The sequence below is a fragment of the Rhizoctonia solani genome, chromosome 6 (assembly GCF_016906535.1).
Source record: "Rhizoctonia solani chromosome 6, complete sequence".
Taxonomy (NCBI): Eukaryota; Fungi; Basidiomycota; class Agaricomycetes; order Cantharellales; family Ceratobasidiaceae; genus Rhizoctonia; species Rhizoctonia solani.
In genome coordinates this window covers 476,507-498,910 of record NC_057375.1, presented here as the reverse complement: position 1 = coordinate 498,910, position 22,404 = coordinate 476,507, and the positions used below count along the sequence as shown (strand labels likewise).

The 22,404-nt window shown below is 46.1% G+C and overlaps 9 protein-coding genes across 9 annotated transcripts; 5 read left to right on the top strand and 4 right to left on the bottom strand.

Annotated features, from left to right (window-relative positions):
• Window positions 1-596: 596 nt before the first annotated feature.
• On the top strand, window positions 597-5,193 carry RhiXN_05617 (Retrotransposable element Tf2 protein; the record flags this gene model as incomplete). The annotated part of the gene is made up of 4 exons (XM_043325433.1): window positions 597-957; window positions 990-1,750; window positions 1,804-4,376; window positions 4,443-5,193. The coding sequence occupies 4 exons, from the start codon at window positions 597-599 to the stop codon at window positions 5,191-5,193; spliced, it is 4,446 nt and encodes a 1,481-aa protein (XP_043180865.1).
• Window positions 5,194-5,765: 572 nt separating this feature from the next.
• RhiXN_05616 (Retrotransposable element Tf2 protein) lies at window positions 5,766-7,273 on the top strand (the record flags this gene model as incomplete). The annotated part of the gene is made up of 2 exons (XM_043325432.1): window positions 5,766-6,306; window positions 6,894-7,273. The coding sequence occupies 2 exons, from the start codon at window positions 5,766-5,768 to the stop codon at window positions 7,271-7,273; spliced, it is 921 nt and encodes a 306-aa protein (XP_043180864.1).
• Window positions 7,274-8,297: 1,024 nt separating this feature from the next.
• Window positions 8,298-9,485, top strand: RhiXN_05615 (Retrotransposon-derived protein PEG10; the record flags this gene model as incomplete). The annotated part of the gene is made up of 1 exon (XM_043325431.1): window positions 8,298-9,485. One exon carries the CDS (start codon window positions 8,298-8,300, stop codon window positions 9,483-9,485), a length of 1,188 nt encoding a protein of 395 aa, XP_043180863.1.
• Window positions 9,486-9,520: 35 nt separating this feature from the next.
• RhiXN_05614 (Retrotransposable element Tf2 protein) lies at window positions 9,521-12,343 on the top strand (the record flags this gene model as incomplete). Its single annotated transcript, XM_043325430.1, has 2 exons — window positions 9,521-11,509; window positions 11,558-12,343. The coding sequence occupies 2 exons, from the start codon at window positions 9,521-9,523 to the stop codon at window positions 12,341-12,343; spliced, it is 2,775 nt and encodes a 924-aa protein (XP_043180862.1).
• A 145-nt stretch (window positions 12,344-12,488) lies between these two features.
• RhiXN_05613 (Retrotransposable element Tf2 protein) lies at window positions 12,489-13,070 on the top strand (the record flags this gene model as incomplete). The annotated part of the gene is made up of 1 exon (XM_043325429.1): window positions 12,489-13,070. The coding sequence occupies one exon, from the start codon at window positions 12,489-12,491 to the stop codon at window positions 13,068-13,070; it is 582 nt and encodes a 193-aa protein (XP_043180861.1).
• A 4,130-nt stretch (window positions 13,071-17,200) lies between these two features.
• On the bottom strand, window positions 17,201-17,935 carry RhiXN_05612 (Transposon Tf2-12 polyprotein; the record flags this gene model as incomplete). The annotated part of the gene is made up of 1 exon (XM_043325428.1): window positions 17,201-17,935. One exon carries the CDS (start codon window positions 17,933-17,935, stop codon window positions 17,201-17,203), a length of 735 nt encoding a protein of 244 aa, XP_043180860.1.
• A 261-nt stretch (window positions 17,936-18,196) lies between these two features.
• On the bottom strand, window positions 18,197-20,451 carry RhiXN_05611 (Retrotransposable element Tf2 protein; the record flags this gene model as incomplete). Its single annotated transcript, XM_043325427.1, has 3 exons — window positions 18,197-19,704; window positions 19,737-19,975; window positions 20,018-20,451. 3 exons carry the CDS (start codon window positions 20,449-20,451, stop codon window positions 18,197-18,199), a joined length of 2,181 nt encoding a protein of 726 aa, XP_043180859.1.
• A 248-nt stretch (window positions 20,452-20,699) lies between these two features.
• RhiXN_05610 (Retrotransposon gag protein) lies at window positions 20,700-21,664 on the bottom strand (the record flags this gene model as incomplete). The annotated part of the gene is made up of 2 exons (XM_043325426.1): window positions 20,700-21,044; window positions 21,092-21,664. 2 exons carry the CDS (start codon window positions 21,662-21,664, stop codon window positions 20,700-20,702), a joined length of 918 nt encoding a protein of 305 aa, XP_043180858.1.
• A 38-nt stretch (window positions 21,665-21,702) lies between these two features.
• RhiXN_05609 (uncharacterized protein) lies at window positions 21,703-22,182 on the bottom strand (the record flags this gene model as incomplete). The annotated part of the gene is made up of 1 exon (XM_043325425.1): window positions 21,703-22,182. One exon carries the CDS (start codon window positions 22,180-22,182, stop codon window positions 21,703-21,705), a length of 480 nt encoding a protein of 159 aa, XP_043180857.1.
• Between the last annotated feature and the right edge of the window lie 222 nt (window positions 22,183-22,404).

Sequence of the window (22,404 nt, the reverse complement as noted above, 5' to 3'; positions counted from 1 at the left end):
GTTTACATAAGCTTGTAGTAGTACGGCCTCAAGTGCCCGCCTCCACTAGCGTGTACCCACATTACAGTGGTGTACGACATTGTAAAATTGACTTTCTGTAGGCTTGTTTGACAAGGAGAGGATCCCCTGTACTAGCACAAGGGAAATCACGTGATCAGGGCCACTTTGCGGGGTATAATAATCAAAAACCCCCCACCCTCACGTAGTACCAAATTGCTATAAGGCAGAAGGACTCTAATCCCCCGCATACCACGTGTTTCGCCGGAACACAGTAGTTAGCGACCTTAGTCAGCTGAAACACCCGCTTGTAGAAAACCCGCTCATATCACGATTGCCAGATCTGTTGATTTGTTGTAGGGACTATCCAACGCTAGGTGCTTGACGCAAAGGTTTAGCGCCCACACTACACAAAAACCGCCCATAAGTCCTGATATAGGCACCACTTCCCCCACGCCGTCTCCAATATTCCTTCCACACGCTCTGGCGCCCCACACCCATACTCCTGTCCCTCCAGTCGCTCCTCTAGACGCTCCGTTCCAACCCACTCCCTACCACCCTCTTGCAGCGCATCTCCCCCTTTGCAAGACTTGCCAAGGATGGAACCAGAGCCGTCCCTTACCGCTCTCCTCAAGGCTATCACAGCCCTCACAGCCACAGTCGGGTCCTTGCAGGACCAAATCAAATCACAAGGCAAGCAAATCACACAGCTCACCGCTATATGCAAGGAAACCAACAACCTTGTTGGTGACAAGGACCAGGGCGGAGCCCAAACCAAGCCTGGCCCATCAACTGGGCCTGTCACCCCTCCTACCCACTCAGGAGGGGAAACCCACACTCCAGGCACGGTTAGGCCTGGGCTCAAGGCTCCCTTCCGCCCTTCAAGGGGTACAGGGTTTGACTCCAAGGAGAAAGAAGAGCCAAGGCAACCAAAAAAGAGCCTCAGGGAACGCCTAGGCGGTCACTCAGCTCCCTCACCCCCTTTGACGCAGGGTCCAGCGTAAAAAGACCCAAGATGGACCTCCCCAACCCTTATAAAGGAGACATTAGGGGACGCAAGGCCACGCAATGGCTGGACCGCATGCTGCTCTGGGTGGCCCTACACAGGGACCAATTTGACAAGGAGGAGCAAATGGTTGTGTGGATACTTTACCACATGACAGAAAAGGCAGCCGATTGGGCACTCCCTGTCATAGGAGCCATCATCAAGGGCAAGGGCAACCCGCCGACCACCATCCCGGCCTTAACGGCCAAATTTAAGGAGGCATTTGCAGACCCTGATGCCAAAAGGGCGGCTGCCAGGAAGATTGCCGCGTTGACTCAGACCACAACCACGTTGGAGTATGTCACGGAATTCCGCAATCTCATGGCGGAACTCAACTGGAACAAGGAGGCATATATTGCCCAATTCACACGCAGTCTTCACTGGAAGGTCAAAGAACTCCTGTCTACCAAAGACAGTATTCCCGACGAGTTAGAGGCTATCTTTGCTGCCTCCATCAAGATTGACAACATTTGTCGGGAGAACAAGGAGAACCGTCCCAAGAAGCTCCCTGCCAAGCCCTTGGCCACCGCGGCCACTACCTCCACCACTACCACCAGGGTCCGCCTATCCGAGGATCCCAACTACGTCACCCCGGAAGAAAGGGACCGCCGCCGCGCATCTGGCCTTTGCGTCAAGTGCGGCCAAAAAGGGCATGGCATCAAACAATGCCCTAATGGTTGGAAAGCCACGATCAAGGAAGTGGCCAAGGTAGCAGAAGAGGAAGGGTTGGGAAAAGACTAAGGCCAAGGACTACCGTCAAGTCCCTGGTCCCTAAATTAGATGTGCATGTATTGGATTGCAAATTTGTATCTTTGGCTCTAGACTCAAATAAGAAGCCTCTTTTATTTATCAATCTCAAACTACACAACTTCCCAACGGAACACCTTAAAACTCTCATTGACTCAGGAGCCACATTGAACTTCATCTCCCCCTTGATTGTGGAAAAATATAAAATACCAAAAACCCAGCTTGAAAATCCACGAGTTGTGAGAATGTTAGATGGTACAATTTCCCAGACTGGTTGCATATGGCACCAGGTTCAACTCGCGGTTTTGGCCAATGGCCATAAACACTCCATTCCTTTCCTAGTCTGCCCCATTGGGAACACCTCCGCTATCCTAGGAATGACTTGGCTCACATCAGAATCCCCACTCATTGATTGGCATCAAGGGACAGTCACCTTCCCTGAACAAGCACAAATTGCCTCCAAGGAAGAAGCGGACCCAGATCCTCTAGCAGACCTCCCCCCTCAGTACCATGAGTTTGCTAAAGTATTTGGCAAAGAAGAATTTAAGGTCCTACCCCCTCACAGGGAATACGATATTGCAATAGACCTTATTCCCAATGCCAAACTTTCCCCCGGGCCAATTTACGGAATGACCGACGCAGAATCAAGAGCGCTAAAGCAGCATATTGATGAAGAACTGGCCACAGGCAAAATCCGTCCTAGTACCTCCTCTGCTGGCGCTCCAGTAATGTTTGTCAAAAAGGCCAATGGTTCCCTCAGGCTGGTTGTTGATTACAGGAAGTTGAATGACGTTACCCATAAGAATGTATATCCCTTACCAAGGCAGGACGACCTCATGGCTAAACTTAGGCATGCCAAGGTCTTCACAAAATTGGACTTACGCTGGGGCTATAATAACGTTTGGATCAAGGAAGGTGATGAATGGAAGACAGCTTTTAGGACTAAATACGGCCTATTTGAGTACCTAGTGATGCCCTTTGGTCTTACCAATGCCCCCGCAGCGTTCCAACACTTCATGAACAATCTGTTTAGGGACCTCATCGACGTCACTGTGGTGATCTACTTGGATGACATCCTGATCTTCTTGGAAGACCCCAAGGACCACCCAACCCATGTCAGGGAGGTCCTATCACGGCTATTGAGGAATCAGCTGTTCTGTAAACTCTCTAAGTGCCACTTCCATGTTACGACAGTAGATTACCTTGGCATTGTCATTTCCCCAGCTGGGTTCTCAATGGACCAAAAGAAGATTGAGGCCGTCACTACCTGGCCCACGCCCAAAACCGTTAAACAGGTCCAAGCCTTCCTAGGGTTTGTCAACTACCTTAGGCGCTTCATTCCCAATTTCAGCTTGGTTGCCCGTCCCCTCCACAATCTCACAAAGAAGGAAACCCCATGGACGTGGGAAATCCAAGAAGAAGAGGCGTTTCGGGAGTTGAAATCTCTGGTTACTAAGTCCCCGGTCCTTATCCACTCCAAACCTGACCAACCGTATTACCTGGAAACCAATGCGTCAGGAGTAGCTATGGGAGCCATCCTAAGCCAACGAGGGGAGGATAACCGCCTTCACCCAATTGCTTACATGTCCAAGTCCTTCTCCAGTGCAGAAGCTAATTATGACACCCACAATAAGGAGCTCCTGGCAATTATTAAGGCACTGGAAGAATGGAGGATATTCCTGGAGGCAACGGATAAACCAGTACAGGTGTTCACAGACCATTGGAACTTAGAATACTGGATGCAGGCAAGGACATTCAACCGGCGACACGCAAGATGGCGCATATTCCTGAGCAACTTCAATTTTGAAATCCACTACCAACCAGGGAAACAGTCGGGAAAGCCAGACGCATTGTCCAGGCGATCAGACTATGTTGACAACCCCTCAGAACCAGAAGTCATGCTTCCAGCAGAAGTCTTTGCAAACACATCTCAGGAAGAACTGGAGATTGTCACAGAAGTACGTTCCAAACTAAGGGAAGATCCCTCCCTGGATTCCATCATCCAGTTCCTGACCAAGGATGCCGACAATGCTCCCCCATCAATAAGGAAGGCGTACAAGGATTACGACTGGGAAGAGGACCTCCTCTGGTACCGGGGAAAATTGGTAATTCCAGACAATGAACCCCTGAAGGAAAGACTCCTCAGAGAATTCCACGACTCCCCCCTAGCAGGACATCCAGGTCAGCAAAGAACCCTCGAACTCCTAAGTTGTAACTACTGGTGGCCTGGCATGAAGTCTACAGCCAAAGAATGGGTAGAATGTTGCCCTATCTGCCAAGCCAACCAACGCGCTCATGCTCCTGTCATCGCCCTTAAACCCCTAGAAGTTCCCCCTTATCCGTTCCACACCATCTCTTATGACTTCATTACAGGGTTTCCCAAGTCCCAAGGTCACAACGCTATACTGGTGGTAATAGACTCCTTTTCCAAATTTGGCCATTTTATCCCCACTTCCAAGAAGGTCACAGCAAGGGGTCTGGCGGATCTATTCATTACCCACGTCTGGAAACTCCATGGGCTACCTGTCAAAACAGTCTTGGATAGAGGAACTACCTTCACGGGAAAATTCCTAAGGGCACTTTACCAGTGACTTGGAGTGAAACCAGCATTCTCTTTGGCTTATCACCCAGAGTCAGATGGGCAAACGGAAAGAGTCAACCAGTTCATCGAATTTTACCTACGCTCCTACGTTGCAGCTGATCATTCTGATTGGGCAGCCTGGTTACCTTTGGCGGAATATGCGTACAATAATGCCAAACACGCAGCAACGGGAAAAACACCCTTTGAACTGGTCTACGGACGAAGCCCAGTGATGAACCCTTCCAACGTCCCAGCCAACGTACCAGAGGCAGACAATGTAGCAGACACACTAGCCCGGGAATGGAAGGAAGCCAAGTCAGCCCTCAAACTAAGCAAAGAACGGATGACCAGGAACCAAGGAACAGTACCGGAGTACTTGATAGGAGAGAAAGTCTGGCTAGATGGAAAGAACGTAGAACTCAGGACCAATTCAAACAAATTGGACCCCAAACGTCTTGGTCCCTTCAAAATCCTTGAGAAAATCTCCAGCCACGCCTACCGCCTGGAACTCCCAGAAACTCTGAAAATCCATGACGTCTTCTATGTTGGGTTGCTATCAAAGAGCCACGAGTCACCAAGTCAACCATTCCCGGAACGACCTCCCCCTGAAACAATAGAAGGGGAGGAAGAGTACAAAGTTGAACAGATCATTGACTCAAAACGTCAACAAGGAAAGTGGTTCTACCTGATAAAATGGAAAGGTTACGGTCCAGAAGACAATTCATGGGAACCCAAGGAACTCCTGGAACATAGTCAAGAGGAAATCCAACGCTTCAACAAGTCACAACTGAAAAAGGCTTGTGACTCCGCCAAGAGCCTTTAAGGGGGGGGCAATGTTATAACCTCCTTAACTATACCATCAGAATCGCCCAAATTTTCTATTATTTTTAGTATTTTTTACGGACTTGATACCTTATGTTTTTCGATCACGTGATCTCGGCGCTTATTATGCCGAGATGCCGCGCCAAGATGCCGTGCCAAGGGCGCTTAGAAGAAATCCACGCTTCTGCGCAGCCCGCAGCACGCTTCTCATTTGTCCTCTGTACTTCTTTCTCTCACACGCACAGACCATGTAGATAGTGTGCTTTGTCTATATATACAGCAGGGAAATCGCTTGGAGACTCCAAGTTGATTTTACCTTGTCTCTTACTCATTAGAGAAGGTAGTCAGCCAGCTAAGTAGCCGGCCCCTAGTAGTATCAGTTGCTTACCCATTACATTCACCTACCACACCTCCCAGGCCTAAGGCCCCCACGCAGTAGTATAGAAGTAGCAGACCGCCTTAAGCGGTACTAGGATAGCCTTAGTTAGTTAGTTAGTTTACATAAGCTTGTAGTAGTACGGCCTCAAGTGCCTGCCTCCACTAGCGTGTACCCACATTACAGTGGTGTACAACATGATTGATTTGTTTTCCAAATTTGGACATTTCATACCCACCTCAAAGAAGGTCACGGCAAAGGGGTTGGCGGACTTATTTGTAACGCACGTCTGGAAACTTCATGGACTCCCAATCAAGACCATCTCAGACTGCGGAACCACCTTCACAGGGAAGTTCCTTAGGGCCCTCTACCAAAGACTGGGAATTAAGCCATTGTTCTCCTCAGCCTACCACCCAGAGTCAGATGGACAGACGGAACAGGTAAATCAGTTCATTGAATTCTACCTCTGCTCCTATGTAGCCGCAGACCATTCAGACTGGGCCACATGGTTACCCTTGGCAGAATATGCTTACAACAATGCCAGGCACGCGTCTACAGGGAGGACACCCTTTGAACTAATCTATGGAAAAAACCCGGTGATGAACCCCTCCAACGTGCCAACCAACGTCCCTGAGGTGGATCAATTGGCGGATACCCTGACCAACAAATGGAAGGAAGCCAAAGCCGCACTCAGAATGAGCAAGGAAAGGATGATCAGGAATAAAGGAACCATACCAAGTTTGTTGTACACCACTGTAAGGTGGGTACACGCTGATGAGAGCGGGTGCTTAAGGCCGTACTACTACACTGGTTTATGTAAGACAACTATCTAAGGCTATACTATTAGCGCTTAAGGCGCTCTACTTCTGACTACTGACGGCAAAGGGGCCTGAGGCCTGGGAGGTGTGGTAGGTAAAGGGGTGGTGAGCGTCTGGGAACTACTTAGGGGCTGGCTACTTAGCTGGCTGGACACCTCCTCTAATGAGTAAGAGATGAGGTAAAATCAACTTTGGGGTCTCCAGTCAATTTTCCTGCTGTATATATAGACAAAGGCACACTATCTACATGGTCTGTGCGCGTGAGAAAGGAAGAGTCCGTGTGAAAAAGGAAGCGTGCTGCGGGCTGCGCAGAAGCGTGGATTTCTCCTAAGCGCCCTTGGCACGGCATCTTGGCGCGGCTTCTTGGCATGATAAGCGCCGAGATCACGTGATCGAAAAACAAAAGATATCAAGTCCGTAAAAAATAGTAAAAATAATAGAAAATTCGTCCAATTCTAATGGTAAAAATAAGGGGTTTGTAACAAAGTTACTCAGTTGGCAAAAAAGTATGGCTGGATGGCAAAAACATGGAGCTCAGAACCAACTCCAACAAACTGGACCCTAAGAGATTAGGCCCCTTTGAGATCTTAGAAAAAATATCCAGCCACACTTACTGCCTGAAATTACCAGAAACCCTGAAAATCCACAACATCTTCTATGTGGGGCTGTTATCCAAAGTCCATGAATCTCCAAATCAGCCGTTCCCCAAGAGACCTCCCCCTGAAACAATAGAGGGAGAAGAGGAGTACAAGGTGGAACAAATTATAGATTCAAAAAGGCAACAAGGGAAATGGTTCTACTTAATTAAATGGAAAGGTTATGGACCCAAAGTGTTACACTCTCAAGAATTATACCATTGGATTCGTCTATTTTTTCTATTATTTTGAGTATTTTCTACGGACCCTTTATCTTCACTTTTTCGATCACGTGATCTCGGCGCTTATTATGCCAAGATGCCGCGCCGAGATGCCGTGCCAAGGGCGCTTAGGAGTAATCCACGCTTCTGCGCAGTCCGCAGCACAATTCTCATTTCACATATGTACTTCCATTCTCACACGCACAGACCATGTAGATAGTGTGCTCTCTTCTATATATACAGCAGGAAAAAACGCTTGGAGACCCCAAGTTGTTTTTACCTTGTCTCTTACTCATTAGAGAAGGTATCCAGCCAGCTAAGTAGCCGGCCCCTAAATAGTTCACAGGCGCTCACCACCCCCTTTACCTACCACACCTCCCAGGCCTCAGGCCCCATCACCGCCAGTAGTTAGAAGTAGAGTGCCTTAGGCACTATTAGTATAGCCTTAGATAGTTGTCTTACATAAGCTAGTGTATTAGTACAGCCTTAAGCGCCCGTTCCCATCAGCATGTACCCACCTTACAGTGGTGTACAACATTGTAAAAACAACTTCTTGTAGGCTTGTTCAACAAGGAGAAGATCCCCTGTACTAGCACAAGGGAAATCACGTGATCAGGGCCACTTTGCGGGGTAGAATAATCAAAAACCCCCCACCCTCATGTAGTACCAAATTGCTATAAGGCAGAAGGACTCTAATCCCCCGCATACCACGTGTTTTGCCGGAACACAGTAGTTAGCAACCTTAGTCAGCTGAAACACCCGCTTGTAGTAAACCCGCTCATATCACGATTGCCAGATCTGTTGATTTGTTGTAGGGACTATCCAACGCTAGGTGCTTGACGCAAAGGTTTAGCGCCCACACACTACGCAAAAAACCGCTCATAAGTCCTGTCACAGGCACCTTCCCCCACACTGTCTCCACAATTCCCTCCACTTGCTCTGGAGTCCCACACCCTTACTCCTGGCCTTCCTCTTGCTCCTCTTGACGTTCCATTCCATCCCACTCCCAACTGCCCTCTCACAGCACATCTCCTGCTTTGCAAGACTTGTCCAGGATGGAACCAGAGCCGTCCCCTGCTGCTCTCCTCAAGGCTATCACAGCCCTCACAACCACAGTCGGGTCCTTGCAGGACCAAATCCGCGCCCAAAGCCAACAAATCACCAAGCTTAGGGCCATATGCAAGGAAACAGCGGACCTCCTTGGGGATAAGGATCAAGGAGCCCCCCAAACCCAGCCTGGCCCATTGACTGGGCCTGTCACTCCCCCTACCCACACAGGGGGAGAAGCCCACACTCCAGGCACGGTTAGGCCTGGGCTCAAGGCCCCATTCAGGCCATCAAGAGGAACGGGATTTGATTCCAAGGAAGACAAAGAACCAAGGCGTCCCAAAAAGGAGCCTCAAGGAACGCCTAGAAGGCACCTTGGGTCACTTACCCCCTTTGATGCTGGGTCCAGTGTAAAGAGACCCAAGATGGACCTCCCTGACCCATACACGGGAGATTCCAGGGGCTGCAAAGCCACCCAATGGCTGGATAGAATGATGCTCTGGGTGGCCCTCCACCAAGACCAATTTGATGAGGAGGAGCAGATGGTTGTGTGGATCCTTTACCACATGACCAATAAGGCCGCAGACTGGGCACTCCCCATTATTGGGGCAATTATCAAGGGCAAAGGAAGCCCCCCTACCACCATCCAGGCCCTAACAGGCAAATTCAAGGAGGCGTTTGCTGACCCAGATGCCAAGAGGGCTGCTGCCAGAAAAATTGCGGTACTCTCCCAAACCACTACCACCTCTGAGTACGTCACGGAGTTCCGCAATCTCATGGCGGAATTAGACTGGAACAAGGAGGCTTATATTGCGCAGTTCACGCGAGGCCTCCACTGGAAAGTTAAGGAACTGCTATCAACCAAGGATAGCGTCCCTGACAAACTCAAAGCCATTTTTGCGGCTTCCATAAAAATTGACAACATTTGCCGCAAAAATGAGGAGAACCGCCCAAAAAAGGCACCCACCAAGTCCCTGGCCACCGCGGCCACCACCTCCACTACCACCACACAACAGGTCCGACTATCAGAGGATCCCAATTACGTTACCCCAGAGGAAAGGGATTGCTGTTGCGCGTCTGGCCTCTGTGTCAAGTGCAGTCAAAAGGGGCATGGCATCAAACAGTGCCCTAACGGTTGGAAGGCAACTATCAAGGAAGTTGCCAAGGTAGCTGAGGAGGAATTGGGAAAAGAATAAAGTCAAGGACTGCTGCCAAGCCCCCAACCCAAAAAATGGACAATTTAGATAGTGTAGAATTTGTATCTCTTGCTCTAGATTCAAATAAAAAACCCTTGCTATTTATCAATCTATACGTCCAAAAATTCCCGGCAGAACCCCTCAAAACCCTCATTGATTCAGGAGCCACTTTGAACTTTATCTCTCCTTTGATTGTGGAAAAATATAAAATCCCAAAAACCCAACTCAAAAATCCACAAGTTGTGAGAATGTTAGATGGTACCATCTCTCAGACTGGTTGCATTTGGCACCAGGTTCACCTCACCGTCTTGGCCAATGGCCACACCCACTCCATTCCATTTCTTGTTTGCCCCATTGGCAACACCCCGGCAATCCTAGGCATGACATGGTTAATGGCAGAAGCTCCTCTCATTGATTGGCAACAGGGACTAGTCACATTCCCCAAACAAGTTCAAATTGCCTCCAAGGAAGAAGCGGACTCAGACCCTTTAACAGACCTTCCCCCTCAGTACCATGAGTTTGCTAAAGTCTTTGGCAAAGAAGAATTTAAGGTCCTCCCTCCACATAGGGAGTATGACATCTCCATAGACCTTGTCCCAGACGCCAAACTGTCCCCTGGCCCCATATACAGCATGACCAACGCAGAATCAAAGGCGCTGAAACAACACATTGATGAGGAATTAGCAACGGGCAAGATTTGCCCCAGCACCTTGTCTGCCAGCGCTCCAGTCATGTTTGTAAAAAAGGCGGATGGCTCACTAAGACTGGTAGTAGACTATAGGAAGCTAAATGATGTCACGCACAAGAATGTTTACCCGCTCCCTAGGCAGGACAACCTCATGGCTAAACTCAGGCATGCCAAAGTATTCACCAAATTGGACTTGCGTTGGGGTTACAATAATGTTTGGATCAAGGAAGGCAATGAATGGAAGACAGCCTTCAGAACCAAATATGGCCTATTCAAATACTTAGTCATGCCATTTGGTCTCACAAATGCCCCTGCCGCTTTCCAACACTTCATGAACAATTTGTTCAGAGATCTGATAGACGTGAATGTGGTAATCTACCTAGACAACATCTTAATCTTCTCAGACAAACCAGAAGAGCATCCAAAACACGTGAGAGAAGTCCTGTCCCGCCTAATGAGGAACCAACTGTTCTGCAAGCTGTCCAAGTGCCACTTCCATGTCACCACGGTTGACTACCTAGGCATTGTAATCTCCCCTGCAGGGTTCTCCATGGATCAGAAGAAGGTTGAAGCCGTCACATCATGGCCCACTCCCAGGACAGTCAAACAAGTCCAGGCCTTCTTAGGGTTTGTAAACTATCTCTGTTGCTTCATCCCCAACTTCAGTTCCGTTGCACGCCCCTTACACCATCTTACAAGAAAGGAAACCCCTTGGTCATGGGGTAAACCAGAGGAGGATGCATTCCAGGAATTGAAAACCCTTGTCACCAAATCCCCAGTCCTTATCCACTCCAACCCAGAACTACCCTACTACTTGGAAACAGATGCCTCAGGGGTAGCTATGGGGGCAATTCTTAGTCAACAAGGTCCGGACAACAGGCTACACCCAATTGCCTATATGTCTAAGTTGTTCTCAGGGGCAGAAGCTAACTATGACACCCATGACAAGGAACTTCTGGCCATTATCAAGGCGTTGGAAGAATGGAGGATATTCCTGGAGGCAACAGATAAACCTACACAGGTGTTTACAGATCATAGGAATTTGGAATACTGGATGCAGGCACGGACTTTTAACCGCAGACACGCACAATGGCGTATTTTCCTGAGCAACTTCAATTTTGAAATCCACTATTGCCCAGGAAAACAATTGGGAAAACCAGATGCCCTATCAAGACAATTGGACTACATTGATACTCCACCCAAACCTGAAGTCATGCTGCCCTCAGAGGTTTTTGCAAACACGTCAGAAGAAGAACTTGAGATTGTCACAGAAATTTGCAACAAGCTTAGAGACAACCCGTCACTAGAGCCCATCATCACGTTCCTCACAGAAGACGTGGATAATGCGCCTCCCTCCATTTGAAAAGCATATAGAGATTACAAGTGGGAGGAGAACCTCCTGTGGTACCGCAGAAAACTAGTAGTTCCGGACTTGGAACCCCTCAAGGAACAACTACTCAAAGAATTCCACAACTCCCCATTGGCAGGCCACCCAGGACAACAGAGGACACTCAAGCTTATCAGCAGAAATTATTGGTGGCCGGGTATGAAATCCTCAGCCAAAGAATGGGTTGAGTGCTGTCCCACCTGTCAAGCTAACCGTCGCGCCCATGCCCCCGCCATTGCCCTGAAACCGCTAGAGGTCCCACCATTTCCCTTCCATACCATATCCTACAACTTTATCACAGGGTTTCCTAAGTTGCAGGGCTCTGACGCAATCCTAGTTGTCATAGACTCTTTTTCCAAGTTTGGGCACTTTATCCCAACCACCAAGAGAATTTCAGCCAAAGGACTAGCAGACCTATTTGTTTCACACGTCTGGAAATTGCATGGATTACCCGTTAGAACAATATCAGATAGGGGAACCACCTTCACGGGAAAATTCCTCAGGGCACTGTACCAACGCCTGGGAATTAAGCCAGCCTTCTCATCAGCCTACCACCTGGAATTGGACGGCCAAACGGAAAGGGTTAACCAGTTCATAGAATTCTATCTTAGGTCATATGTAGCAGCAGATCACTTGGACTGGGCCATGTGGTTGCCACTGGTGGAATACGCGTACAACAACGCCAAACACGCTGCCACAGGAAAGACTCCCTTTGAATTAGTCTACGGAAGGAACCCTGTAATGAACCCCTCCAACATTCCTGTCCTGGACATGGTCACATGACCAGTACAAGTGGTTGCATGCTGGCCCAAGCCCAAATTTGGGGGGTAGCAGGTGTAATCATGGGTTGTCAGCAGAGGAATAATAGGGCTCTATGGCTTAGTGGTCAAGCTGGTTCAATTCTGGCTAGTTCTATTTTCCTCTGTTTATGACAATTCCAGCAAATGTCCTGGAAGCCAACCATATAGCCGACACCCTGGCACAGGAATGGAAGGAGGCAGAGTCCGCCCTTAGAATGACAAAGGAAAGAATGGCAGGAACCAGAGGCACCATCCCCAAATACTCCATTGGGGAAAAAGTATGGCTAGACGCAAAGAATGTGAACATTTGGTTGAATTCAAACAAACTGGACCCCAAGCGTCTAGGACCTTTTGAAATCACCAAGAAAATCTCAAGCCACGTGTATTGCCTAAAACTCCCCGCCACTCTGAAAATCCACAATGTGTTCTACGTAGGATTACTATCCAAGAGTCACAAATCCCCAAGCCAACCATTCCCAGACCAACCCCCTCCTGAGACAATAGAAGGAGAAGAAGAATACAAGGTTGAACAGATCCTTGACTCAAAAAGACAATGGGGGAAATGGTTTTATCTCATCAAATGGAAAGGATATGGACCAGAAGACAATTCATGGGAACCAGAAGAACTCCTGGAACATAGTCAAGAAGAAATCAGCCGCTTCAACAAATCACAACTGAAAAAGGCTTGTGACTCCGCCAAGAGCCTTTAAGGGGGGGGCAATGTTACACTCTCAAGAATTATACCATTGGATTCGTCTATTTTTTCTATTATTTTGAGTATTTTTTACGGACCCTTTATCTTCACTTTTTCGATCACGTGATCTCGGCGCTTATTATGCCAAGATGCCGCGCCGAGATGCCGTGCCAAGGGCGCTTAGGAGTAATCCACGCTTCTGCGCAGTCCGCAGCACAATTCTCATTTCACATATGTACTTCCATTCTCACACGCACAGACCATGTAGATAGTGCGCTCTCTTCTATATATACAGCAGGAAAAAACGCTTGGAGACCCCAAGTTGTTTTTACCTTGTCTCTTACTCATTAGAGAAGGTATCCAGCCAGCTAAGTAGCCGGCCCCTAAATAGTTCACAGGCGCTCACCACCCCCTTTACCTACCACACCTCCCAGGCCTCAGGCCCCATCACCGCCAGTAGTTAGAAGTAGAGTGCCTTAGGCACTATTAGTATAGCCTTAGATAGTTGTCTTACATAAGCTAGTGTATTAGTACGGCCTTAAGCGCCCGTTCCCATCAGCGTGTACCCACCTTACAGTGGTGTACAACACAAAGACAATTCATGGGAACCTGAGGAACTTCTGGAAAATAGTCAAGAAGAGATCCAGCGCTTCAATAAGTCACAACTGAAAAAGGCTTGTGTCTCCGCCAAAAGCCTTTAAGGGGGGGGCAATGTTACAATTCCCTAACATATACCACTGGACTTGCACAATTTTTCTGATATTTTTAGTATTTTTTACGGACTTGATATCTTTTGTTTTTTGATCACGTGATCTTGGCGCTTATTGTGCTGAGATGCCGCGCCAAGATGCCGTGCCAAGGGCGCTTAGGAGAAATCCACGCTTCTGCATAGCCTGCAGCATGCTTCTCTTTTCACACAGACACTTCTTTATCTCACGCACAGACCATGTAATTACTTTCTCCCTTGTCTATATAAACAGCAGGAAAATTGCTTGGAGACCCCAAGTCAATTTTACCTTGTCTCATATCCATTGAGGAGGCATCAGCCAGCTAAGTAGCCGGCCCCCCAGAAGTTCTGCTAATGCACCAACCCCCTTACCTCACTCACCACACCTCCAGGCCTAAGGCCCCCTTGCATTAATAATAGATAGTTAGTTGCTGCCATAAGCAACTTAGTTAGATAGTAGTTAGCCTAGATAGTTAGATTACATAAGCTAGTGTAGTAGTACGGCCACAAGCGCCCACCTTCACCAGTGTGTACCCACCTTACAGTGGTGTACAACATCTTGTTTGTAGTATTTATTATTCAAGATTCTATTTTGTGGCTACACACAGAAATATTCAGGGTCCCCCTTGTTGCATAGGCAAGTGCTCTGGCGCTTAATAAGTGCTTAAGCGCCGACGCACTAAATGCGCCTTTTCTCCATCACCCAGGCATTCCACACTGCCAAATTGCTTGCGCTTAGGTGCGCCTGTCTGTGCGCTCCAGAACGCTGGGTCAAACTCCCAAAACGGACAACATTTGGCAGAGTTATGCCCCATTTACTGTAAGTACCCAATGCAGCAGTATCCTACCTTTGGGACTGTTTACTCCAAGGATGAAACACTTAGCCTTGGGACATCTAAGGACCCACACAGGTAAATACTGCCTTGGGGCAAACATTGCCTTGGGGCAAATATTAGGATCTGTTGTTTGTTTACTATGTACCAAAGTATTGGCTCCCTCAAGTGTTTCAGTTGCCACATGTACCTCCTGTACCCCCTCTTAGTATCAATCATGTATACTTGTTTGTGCACCTTCTCAGGGTATAAAAGGACCCTGTGAAGATGCTTCTAATGCATCCATTTATCCACTCTTATATATTGACATATACACACAAGCCTTTAACAGCTTATCTGCACATTTACTTTAGTGATTGACTCACTGTAAATAGCATAGGAGGTTATTTGGCACACTAAGACCATAGGCCAGTCCCAACAGACACAGGGTAACCTATTAGTGTACTTACTGCAACCCTGTGCCCCTTGACTGTCACAGTTGTTGAGTTCAACATTGAGTATAGTGCAATGATACTGTAAGGATTGTTGTGATTGAGTGATAGTGTTTCAATCCACCATACCCCCTATATTATAGATAGCTTTATCTATAATATCTCATAAATTCTAGATATATTTTAGGTAAACCCCATAAGTCTTAAGTCTTACTTAAGCACATATAAGTCCTATACTCATTAGGCAAACCCTATAAATCCTGTACATTAGTCAGGTAACCCTCTTACTTAAGGTACTATCCCAGAGACCTTAAGTATACATACCCTTAGTCACTTAGGCTTAAGTAACATTAGTCTAAGGTACTAGATATAACCAACCACCTGCACTTCATAGTTGCTAGACTATTTGTTAGGAGTTGTTATTCCTGATAACCTAGCCTATATTGTGCATATATTCTGTGCATATATTCTGATTCTTAATACTAGTTCTTAGTTATTCTCATATACATTTTGTATATAGTAATTGTCCTAGACATCCTTAAGGGGCGTTGAGGCAGCAGGCGCTTGTGGCCGTATGTAACTAAGTAAGCTGCTTAAGGCAGTGTGAGTGCTACCTACAACGGTCAACTATCTAAGTACAATGACCAAGGCCCTAGTGGCATTGGCAAACTATGTATCTACAATGAGGAGGCCACTTAAGGCAATGAGTACAGGTGGTAGGGGTCTTAGTAGTTACTGGCCTAAGGCCTTGTACAAGTTTGGAGATGCAACAGGAGGTAATCAACCTGGGTGTTACCATGGTTGGTTGGCCTCCTTATATATTACAGAGCTAGCTAATTACAAATACAATCATATGCAATACTGTATCAAATAAGAACCCCGCTCTGCAGTTGTTCTTACTCATGCATACGTGTCACTGATGTGTCATAATGATGTCATCAGGTGGAGGTGGCTACGTGTGATGAGTAAGCGCGGATGGGGACGTGGCTTGGCGCTTAGGTATGATATAAGCGCCAGAGTCACATGATTGAAAATGTTGTCCGCTTGAGTTTGTTTAAATTTGAGAAAATGGGAATAAATTCCCTGGTATTGAGTGTGTCTACAACAGTAATTCTTTCTTACTCCTGTACTTACACAACTCTTAACAGTTACTTCTGATGGGGGCTGGCTACTTAGCTGGCTGGGATGCCTCCTCAATGGATATGAGACAAGGTAAAATTGACTTGGTGTCTCCAAGCAACTTCCCTGCTGTATATATAGAAGTAAGGGCACTATCTACATGGTCTGTGTGCATGAGAAAAGAAGTACATATATAAAATAAGAAGCATGCTGTGGATTGTGCAGAAGCATGGATTTCTCCTAAGCGCCCTTGGCACAGCATCTTGGTGTGGCATCTTGGCATAATAAGCACCAAGGTCATGTGATTAGAAAACAATAGATATCAAGTTCAGAAAAAATGTTAAAAATATTAGAAAAATCAGGCGTGTCCTAGATGTCTGTAAGGATGTCAAGGTGGGTGGCGCTTGCAGCTGGATGTATCTAAGTAATAACCGTGTAAGGCGGTGAGCAAGCTACCTACAACAACAACCAGCTATACTACAATGACCAAGGCCTTAGGGGCAATGGCAAACTAAGTATGTACAGTGAGGAAGCCGCTTAAGGCAGTGCAAAGGGTGTTGTCTAAGTAGTTACTGGGCAGTAAGTGTTGCAACTAAGCTTGGACCTATGATACAAGTGGGTTTAAAGTCCGTGGCCCTATCACCAATGGACTATGAAACAAAGAGGGGCGACGAAGGCCCAGGGGGTATGGTTTAGGGTAGAGGGCAACAAGGGCCTGGTAAATGATGCTTAAGTAAAGTGCACTAGGCTCAACAAGGGAGCAGGGCAATGGGTAGGTAAGAACTTAGGTGAATTGACGAAGAGGTCAAGTCTTGCTGTTTAGCGGCAACTTGACCTGGTTTATATACATGGAGAAAGCCACATCAAAAACAACAGTACTAAATAGTGAGTCATTTACAATTTCACATCATATATCAAATATATCATGTGATCTTGATGAGTCATATATACCAGAAAAGGAAACTATCTTGGAAAAAAGGTAAAAAATAGTATAAATTCATGTCATGCCAATGAAGGTCATGACATTACCCCCTCTTCAAGCTCCAACTGCATCAGGGTACTCCTTATGGAACTCTTCTTTTGCTTCCTTGGCATTGGCCACATTATCAATTGGCTCCCAGGAATTGCTTCCTTCATCATATCCTTTCCACTTAACCAGATACCATAGTTTCCTTGTTTTACCACGTCCTTTCCATTTGCTATCCAGGATTTTTTCAACCTCATATTCCTCCTCTCCTTCTTTTGTGATAATGGGTGCAGGTTGGGGAGGGTTGCGTCCGTGAGGGTCAGGATGAAATTTAGTAAGAAGATTGATATGGAACACAGGGTGTATGCGCATAGTGTGGGGTAATTGAAGTTTGTATGCGTGTGATCCTATTCTTTCAATTACTAAGTAGGGTCCTAATTTTTTATGGCTGAGTTTCATTGAGGGTCTGTCTGTGGATATGTTTTGATGACTCAGCCAGGCCTTGTCTCCTACTTGAATTTCATCTTTGTCTTTATGTCTTTGATCATAAAAGTACTTCATTCTTTCCTGGGATAAGGATAGAGCTGCTTTGACTTCATCGTATCCTTTTTCCAGAAATTCTGCATGTTTGTCTGCGTTTGGAACTACCTTGTCTGATTTTTGACCAACCAAAAATCTTGGATTATAGCCATAACAAATTTGGAAGGGGGATTTGCCTGTGGAAGTTTGCTTTAAATTGTTTAGAGCAAATTCAGCCAATGGTAGTAATGCTACCCAATCTGATTGGCAATGATTCCCAAACATTTGTATAAAGATCTTGGCTTCTCTTTGTATGCGTTCAGTCTGTCCATCTGTCTGGGGATGATACACCGTGGAATATGTTGGCTTAATGTCCAGCCTTTTATAGAGATGACGAATGAATGTGGCGTTAAATGTGGGACCTCTATCTGAGACTGTGCTTTTGGGGAGGCCATGTAGCTTCCATATGTATGTGACAAATAGGTTGGCAATATCAATGGCAGACAACGTGGATTGGGTGGGAATGAAGTGGACCATTTTTGAGAATCAATCAATCACTGTCAGGATAGCATCAAAACCTTCTGAAACCGGTAGTCCCACAATCATATCATAAGCAATGTCTTCCCAGGGGCGTTCAGGAATTTGCAATGGTTTTAATAGGCCCACAGGTAATTGATTTGTTGGCTTGGACCTGATGCAGGTTTTGCAGTGGTTGACGTAAGAATTGACAAACTTTTTCAGTGATGGCCAGTAGTAACTCCTGGAGACAAGTTCTAATGTTCTAGCTTGTCCCGGATGTCCTGCGGCTAATGCATCATGCCTAGATTCCAGGATGAGGCTCCTAATAGTGTCATCCTTTGGTACAAATATTTTTCCTTGAAACCATAGTAAACCTTCTCTCAACTCCCAGTCTAAGACCTTTTCCTTGTTCTGGAGTTTGTGTAGAATTTCCTTAAGGCAATCATCCTTGTAAATGGCCTTGCCAATTAGATCATTGATTTCCTGATCCGGAGTTATGGATGCAATAAAAAGTTCCGGTTTTAGGAGAACCTGGTTCTCTACCCCCCCTTCAAGGGGTACCAGATCGTAGCGTCTTGAGAGGATATCTGCCTTTTTGTTTTGTGCTCCTGGCCTGTAGATAATTTGGAAATTGTAATCAACTAGGAAGTTGGCCCATCTAATTTGCCGTTTATTCAAAGATTGAGACGTGGAAAAGTACTCCAAGTTCTTATGATCCGTTAGAACTTGGACTGGCAATTCAGATCCTTCTAGCAAATGGCGCCATTCTTTAAATGCTCTAATGACCGCCAACAATTCCTTGTCAAAGATATTGTAATTTTTTTTGGCAGGGGATAAGGATTTGGACAGATAGGCTACTGGAGCCAATTTCCCTTCAGAGTTGCGTTGGGATAGTATGGCTCCTGTTGCATAGTCTGATGCGTCGCATTCCACATAGAATTGCCTTGTGGTATCCGGTTGTAGAAGCAATGGTGCTGACGTAAGACATTTTTTCAGACCATCAAAAGACTGTTGTTCTGCTGCCAAGTCCCATTTCCAAACACTATCTTTCTTGAGCAAGTTGTACAAGGGTTGTGCCATATTGCCAAAGTTGGGGATGAATTGTCTATAAAAGTTCACAAATCCTAAGAATTCCTGGATATTTTTGACATTCTTAGGTGTTGACCAATTCATTGCATCTGTGACTTTAGACTGATCAACTTCTATGCCAGACTCCAATATGATGAACCCCAGGTAATCAATTTTTTTGACGTGGAAATGGCATTTTTCAATGTTGCAGAAGAGATCATTGTCCTGTAGCCTCTTTAGTACTTCTTGCACATGGGCCTTGTGATCTTTTTCATTCAAGGAGAATACTAAAATGTCGTCCAGGTAGATAATGACATAGACATCCAAAAGGTCTTGGAATATTTCATTCATCATGTCTTGGAAAACCGCCGGTGCATTTGTTAACCCAAAAGGCATGACCAAGTACTCAAATAATCCGTATTTTGTCTTGAAGGCTGTTTTCCATTTGTCACCTTCTTTGATTTGGACTAATTGTACCCTGCTTTAAGATCAAATTTACTAAAGATCTTGGCGCCTTGTAACTTTTTGATAAGATTCTGTGGCAAAGGTAAAGGGTACACATTCTTCTTGGTCATGCTATTTAAGCGCCGGTAGTCCACACACATGCGTAACTTTCCATTCTTTTTCTTGACAAATAAGATTGGAGAAGCCATAGGAGACTTTGAGGGTTGAATCAATCCGGCCTTGAGTTGCTTTTCAATAGTTTCCTTGAGTTCTGCATCCTCCCTTGGACCTAGGCTATAAATGGGGCCATGTCAGGGTTTTGCGTCAGGGAGCAACTCGATAGCAATATCATAAGGACAATGAGGCGGTAATTTGGATGATTCCTCTTCTGAAAAGACTCTAGAGAATTCTTGGTAGGGAGTGGGGATTTCTTCTACTGCTTTGAGTTCTAAAACAGCAGGTGCGGGTAGGCAATTATTGGAACAGTATAACAAATTAAAGACAAGTGTATGTTTTTCCCATGATATTTGGGGGTTATGCTTTTTTAGCCATGACATTCCTAAAACTAACTGATGGTTGCCAATGTTTGAGATATGGCCTTCTAGTTCTTCGGTATGGTTACCAATAGTGCATTTGAAACGAGTGAAATGAGTGATTTGGCCGGAATCAATTTCTTGGCCATCAATAACGCGGAGTTTTTTAGGAATTGGATGAAGGTAGGTGGGAAGTTGATAGGTTTCTACCAAGAGAGGGTGTATGAAGCACGACATAGCTCCAGAATCAATCATGGCTTTTCCTTGAAAAGGTTTAGCCAAAAAGCTGGATTTTTGGGTTTTAGGAGATTCACACGGATTTGCAATAAACGACGCATATATTTGAGAGGAGTTACATAATGAGAATATTTCAAGATTATTGTTTACATGGTGCAAATCCGCAAGCATACAGCCAAGTGCCTTACTCCTTAGTTGGCCTTGGCTTTTCCTTTTCCCGACTCCTCCTCATCAGAGACAACTTCAATTCAATTTTCTTCTTTAGGCCTTTCCCAAGACCATTCAACATTAGCCACATGTCCAGACATGGGCTTAGAGGGGCAACTGCGTGCAAAATGACCTTTTCCACCGCATACATGGCATGTGAGATTTGAAAATCCTCTTCCATCAAGATCCATGGGACCTGGACCTTTAGAGTTTGAGGCTAGAATAGGAGTAGGTGCAATGATGGTTTTAACAGGTGCAGCCGCAGCGGGGCGTTCATCTTTCTTAAGGGAGGGGAATGGGATCATTGTGTCCTTGGATTCTCCATTCCACCTGACATTTGGCATGTTGCCAGAGGTAGTGCAAACAATTGAAGTAATAGCGCCTTTCTTGGCGCGGCGAGTGGTGGATCAATCATATAGACATTGTCCCCAACATTAAGACAAGTACGAGTAGGAGTGGGGTTGGAAGTAGGGGTGGAGACAGTGTTGGAAGACGTACAAGCAGCGGAGACAGATGGGTTGGAAAGACAAGTTGACTCAATGTGGTTGGCAATTTCTTCTGCCTTGTCATACACTTGTTGAGCCGTAGCACAACGCCATTGGAACATAGTGGAAAGCATGATGTCCTTGATATTGTTTTGGAGGCCATCATAGTACTTATTGCGTAACGTCTCATTGCTGTACCCTAAGGACACTGAGTACTGCTGGAATTTGCGAGTATATTCTTGTACTGATGCTTTCTGTCGTAAATTATTCCATTTTTGGCGGTACTTCTCATCACAATTTGTATCTACATAATGCTTTGTGAACTCAACCCAAAATGTATCAATATCTTCCAATAAGGGAACCGCCTCTCCCCTGAACACCTTCCTTTCCTTGTATGGGCGTACCCAATCTTCCGCAGCACCTTCAAATATGACGTTACCCACAAGATTTTTTCTTTGTGGGATTGATTGGCCCCTTTTGCCCTTATATAGGCTTGGCAGGCATAATGAAGTTAAGGGCATCCTCTTCTTGCCATTGAACTTATTGGGCTTGGCAAATTTTAATCTGAAGACGTAGAAACAGGTGGGGAAGTGTGGGCAGTGGTGGCTGTGCTTGTACCAGCAGGTGGAGGAGGTGGAGGTGGGGCCATGGGACAAGTGGTAGACATGTGGAGCAATTGATCTTGCACCACCTGGATGGAGGTGGCAGCTCCTTGAATTTGATTAGAATAAAACACATGTTGGTTACGCGACTGATTGCAATGTTCCTCAAGTTCAGCCCTTAGCAATGCTAATTGATCATGTTGCGCTTTGTAGGCGCCTTGTAATTGCGAGAATTCTTTTTTTAAAACAATCATGTTTTGGGCGACCATATCAAGGAGTTCACAATCTGACATTTGATCAAAGGACATGGGAGAATATACATGTGGCAGCACAGCCGCAGGGGCAGGAGTATGAGTTCGGGAAGATGGGGCAGACCACCCCAATTGGATTTGGGAAGAAGACAAATTAGTCTCTCCCATCGCGCCCAAACCAGGCATTGTCATATGAGACTGCAAAAAACTCATATTCTTTGTAATAGTGGATTCGCCCTTTCCGTCTTGGGTGATGTCCTGAATAGAACAATGGAAATTGTCTAGCTTGATTTCTTTTTCAACTAGCAGTTGATCCTTTCTTCAATGCGCCTTTCTTGCTCTTCAATTGTAAGAGCTAAGTCTCGATTGTGGGATTCAATATGGCAATAAGGTTCTTTTGCTCCTGAA